The sequence below is a fragment of the Cervus canadensis genome, chromosome 3, assembly GCF_019320065.1.
Source record: "Cervus canadensis isolate Bull #8, Minnesota chromosome 3, ASM1932006v1, whole genome shotgun sequence".
Lineage (NCBI taxonomy): Eukaryota > Metazoa > Chordata > Mammalia > Artiodactyla > Cervidae > Cervus > Cervus canadensis.
The window spans coordinates 89,462,782-89,467,732 of NC_057388.1; the positions used below are offsets into that span (position 1 = coordinate 89,462,782).

General features: G+C 40.4%; 1 protein-coding gene across 2 annotated transcripts in view; it reads right to left on the reverse strand.

Annotated features, from left to right (window-relative positions):
- The window catches only part of COPG2 (COPI coat complex subunit gamma 2), a 136,574-nt gene extending 131,855 nt beyond the window's left edge, over nt 1-4,719 (reverse strand). The window contains exons 1-3 of one of the 2 annotated variants that reach the window (XM_043463728.1): nt 4,581-4,719; nt 3,332-3,384; nt 2,691-2,771 (exon numbers count right to left, since the gene is read on the reverse strand). In XM_043463728.1, coding sequence (XP_043319663.1) covers nt 2,691-2,771; nt 3,332-3,384; nt 4,581-4,617 — 171 coding nt within the window. In that variant the 5' untranslated portion in view covers nt 4,618-4,719. Of the gene's footprint in view, nt 1-2,690; nt 2,772-3,331; nt 3,385-3,973; nt 4,185-4,580 lie in introns of those variants that run through there. The other variant, XM_043463727.1, reaches the window with a different exon arrangement.
- Between the last annotated feature and the right edge of the window lie 232 nt (nt 4,720-4,951).

The following is a 4,951-nucleotide window of genomic DNA, read 5'->3' on the forward strand; positions in this document are numbered from 1 at the left end:
ACTTTTTATTTATAAACCCACATGGCCATTTATGCATTCCTTATTTAAAATAATTTGTTATCACACACTATGCTATAAAAGTTCTTGAACAGTGGTCTCTAACCTTATAGCAGGAACTATTTTAAATTCCCTGAAGAACTGAAATTTACAAGAGCTAGAAAATGAAGTTGAGTTCTTAATCAGAACAAGATGTTAATGTTACGCAGCCTAAGGGCAGATATCATATCTCCTACATTTCTATAATTCAATGCCCAGTGCAAAGCCTGACCTATCATAGGAGCATAATAAATATTAAACTGTAAAGAACTATAGGAATCACAGAAAACATGGTAAGAAGGGACCAACCAAAAGGACAGGAATCAGATTATACAAAAAGGCTTATAGGGCTACTAATACAAAAGACTTATAGGGCTGCCAATACATCTCAAGATACTGGCTCAAGCCCCTAAAAACATCCTTTGGGTCAGAACTTTAATGTGCTTAATAGATTATCCGGGGACCTTCCCAAAATACAGATTCACTGGCTCTGGTGTAAAACCTAAAATTTTCCATTTAAATTAGCTCCCAGTGATGTGAATGCTACTGATCTGGGAACCACATATTTTTCAGTAGTAAGGTGTTAGATAACATATCTTATTAATAGTCAAAACACTGCAGACCACAGACCACCTGAGACATTATCATTTCAGTATTTAGTTTCTTCATTAAAAGCAATCCTATGTAATATGTTAGGCTCCAGCATTTTTCAGGGCTTCAGCTTTCACAAAAAATACAACTAGTCTTCAATCTATTTGTCATAGGTGTAAGAATAAACCAATTTTGATGAAAAACCTTAAAAGTTTAGGATGAAAGACACCTTAAGTCTCTACTTTCTGACTTGAAACTCAAAAATATATGGATGTGTCAACTCTGGTAGAAATTGAAAAGAAATTCTCCATAAAGAACTACCATGAATTAGGCAAAAGTTAAGGCTAAGGTTCCCAAATCTGTTCACCTAGTTGTCAGTGTTTATCAGACTATGTGGGTAACTTTCTCATCAAAATAGTTATGTTTCAACACAGGTTGCCCATCAAAGCAGCATTGGTCAATATAAAAATATATGCTACTCTAGACCGACATTACTCGAAGCTATGCTTGCTGATGAGTTAGCCAACTTGGACACAATGTGTGCCATGAAAAGTTAAATCAAACTGACTTTGCCTTAAATGTTTCTAATAATACCACAAGAGGATATATGTTTGTGAATAGATATATTTTATTTAAAAGCATGGACTTGTTGTTCAGCCTTCATTTGCAAACTACAAAACTTCATCTCTGTGGATAAAGTCATCGGTCATGAAACGTAGTCAAGTAAAAATATTCTCATGGAATTCAAGCTGGAAACCACAGTGTTCTTTGCACCATATGTAAACCACCTGAGGTATATATAGGTGTGTGTATGCATGCATGTACACGTGTGTGTGTATATGAATCTAACAAACAAAATCACATTTTCTAAGGTCCTAGACATTTCATGAGATTTTTTAGTCTGAAGCAATAAAAAACAAAAACAAACAACAACAAAAAAAACACACACATAAGAGAAAAAAAAAAGAAGTAGGATCTATGTTTCATGAAGGCAAACATTTTTGTTGGTTTTGTCTGCTATATCCCCTGTGCATAGGACACAGCAGGTGTATAATAAATATATATGCTGAATGACTGAATGAAAACTATTCCTGAATGTTTACTATGTGTCCAGAACTATTTTTGGTGCTTCACATTTACTGTATCATTTAATCATTACCATTGTCTAAAACAGGTATTATCATAATCCCCATTCAGAGAAAAAGACATAAAGCACGAAACAGTTAAGCCCAGAACCATACTAAGAAAATCATAAATAAACAAACACAGGCATACCTTGCAGATACTGTAGGTTCAGTTCCAGACCATGACAATAAAATAAATATTACAATAAAGCATATCATAGGAATTTTTTGGTTTCCCAGTGCATATAAATGTTACACTATTTATACAAATAAATTTATACATTTATACACATAAATGTTGCATATAAATGTTTACACTACACTGTAGTCTATTTTGTGCAATAGCTTTATGTCTAAATAAAGACAATGTACAAACCTTAACTTAAAAATACTTTATTGCTAAAAAATGCTAACCATCATCTAACAATACAGGGTTGCCACAAACATTCAATTTGTAAAAAAAAAAAAAAAATGCAATAAAGTGAAGTACAATAAAACAATATTCCGGCTTATATCCCTTAATTTTAATATTAAAATGAAAGCTTTAAAATATTAATATAATATACCCTCAGAAAAGGATAAAATATCTATCTAGAATTTGTCTAAGCTTTTTTAAAATATTTTTGGAGGGACATAAAGACCTCTGAACATACCTAAACAACATGTTTTAATATTAACTAATACTTGTTAAATTCAAATCAATGTTGAGATTATACTGTGTGCTTAGCTGATCTGGTACCTCATGAATAAGAAAGAAGTATATGTCATACACCTTGTCCACAAGAAATTTTACATATTACTACATCAATCAAACACTGCAAATTTTAAAATTAAGTGAATTATTAAAAAATTAATAATTATACTTTCTAGAAAAATTTCACTGCACATTATGTATTTCTATTCTAAGACACAAATCTGAGGAAAATCACAATAATTTACCTGGTTCAGTAAGTAAAGAATCTTTGTAAGAATATGCAAACATCTTCTTGGATTGATGGGCGTTTCATTGAATATACGAGCCTGTGGAAACAAAAAACACTGCTATATATATTTTCTATCACAGGTTATAGAAAATCAACTTAAATAAAATGAAGACTATTATATATAGGTTTTTAGGACTATTACATATTTTAATCATAGTATCCAAATAATGTAGCTTATAGTTTTCAATTTATTATGGTATATAATAAATTATTAGATGTGACCCTGATTTTCCACTCCATACTCACTCCCTTAGGTCTCCCATTTCAACTTGTGGACTTTACCTAAAAATCTCAATATTTACCTACATCATTTGAATACAATGAGCTTAGTATCTACAACTTCCTTCAAAAGCCTCGCACTAAACACCTCCTACCTTATTTTACTTAAAATTCTCAACATGTGACAAAGTCTACAAATGTTTGCATTTCTATAAACTCTAGTCTTTCCTATGGCAAGAAACCCCTCTTTTTTTTTCCCTCCAGTATATATTCTCTGAAATCAGTTACACTTATTTTGGATCATAGAATTCCAGGTGCTCTGTCCCCATTCTAAAATGGAACAGAAAAGAAAAAACACACTATACTTCCAAGCCATACCTCTTGTAAGACAGCACTCTTCTCCAGATGCCGAAAAGGATTGGAGCCACTACCTATATCATGGGGGAAAAAATGTCTTTAATAGCTGGCATACACAGATGTATTTACTTTCTATAGAAGGGTTTTAAATGCTTGAGAAATCTCACCTAAGCGAGGTATCCACTTGGATATTACAGTGATAATCATTACTAATATGCATACAAATTGATTAAAATCTTTTTGACTCTGACACTAGCTCTGTCTGCTATCCTGTAAGATCCTGTACTTCTCTTTTACAGAAACTCTGCCTGAAATGAGTATCTTCTTGGCCTGCCTTCTTTTTATATGAATGTTACAAATACCTGCCATGTCCTCACAACTAAGGTAAGATTGTGGCAAGGCCCTTTGGATTTCCCTACAGGAAAGCACTATTTTATGTATTTCTAACATTTTGCTGGGAGGCAGAAAACTTTATCAGAGAATTAGATACGCTTCAAGCTTTGAAAGGGTCATAGAGGTTTCCTAACCCAACCCTCGACCATGCTTTGTGAGAGCAGCTATCAATCACTGAGACATTTTTTTTTTTTTTTTTTTTTTTTGAGGGGACTTGGCTATCTGCCTCATTTACTCTGGACCAAAGATGGGTATCAGGATGCAACTCACTTTTGGATGCTTGAGTATTAAATGAGCTAGGTACCACGGAACAGCCTTGCCCCCAGGGAAGCGGACAGCGCAGAGGTCCCCAGGGAGACTGTAAGGTACAAGCACCACAAAGTTCATACACACACACACAGTCCGGTCGACCCCAGACCCACTCCGGGCCGTACACTACCAGTACCCCGCCCCCACCCCACCCCATCCAACCCCCGCCTCTCGCAAGCGCACACTCACTCCCTCCGCCACCTGCCTTGGGCCCGCCTCTTTGGTGGGCAAGCCCACCCCAGGCGAACGGGCGGAGGAGAAGGCGGGTCCGAGGAGCGGCGGCGCCAGAGGAGGGGGGCTGGGGGGCGGGGCCGCCGAGCAGCCCGAGGCGGCGCGCGGCCGGCCGCGCGCGAGCGCGCAGACCTGAAGGGAGGCTCCGGAGCCCGGGGGGGAGGGGCTAGGGGCAGGCCCCCGGCTGAAGTGAACCGGGGTCGGAGGAGGGGCCGGGCTCCAACTCCAGCCCCCTGGCACACCGGCGCCCACGCCCCCAGGTCCGCAGTCCCCGAGAGCAGGTGGCGGCGGGGCGGGGGAAGGGGAAGGGGCCCTCGAGGCTGAGCCCCGGGCGTACCAGACTCTTCGTCCTTCTTGTCGAATTTTTTAATCATCTTGGACGACTTCCCAGCGCCCAGACCCACCGCAACCGTCCCAGGCGCCGCAGCCGGCAAGCGGAAGAGGCTGCAGGAAGGCCGGCCCGGTGCTCTGGCACCGGTTGGGCCGCGGTCCCGTCACTCGGAAAGAAGGCCCGCCCTCCCTGCTCTGCGCTGGCCGCTCTCACCGCTCCCCCGGGGGCGTGGCCACGCCCTCTCCTCCTTCCCAAGCGGGCGGAGGCGGGGCCAGCGATGGGTCCCACCGGAGCCGCATCTCCGCCCCTACAGCGACCGGTCGCAACTGGGGGCTAGCCCCGGCCAGCCCTGCAAGCCACCCGGCAGCCCACGCCCG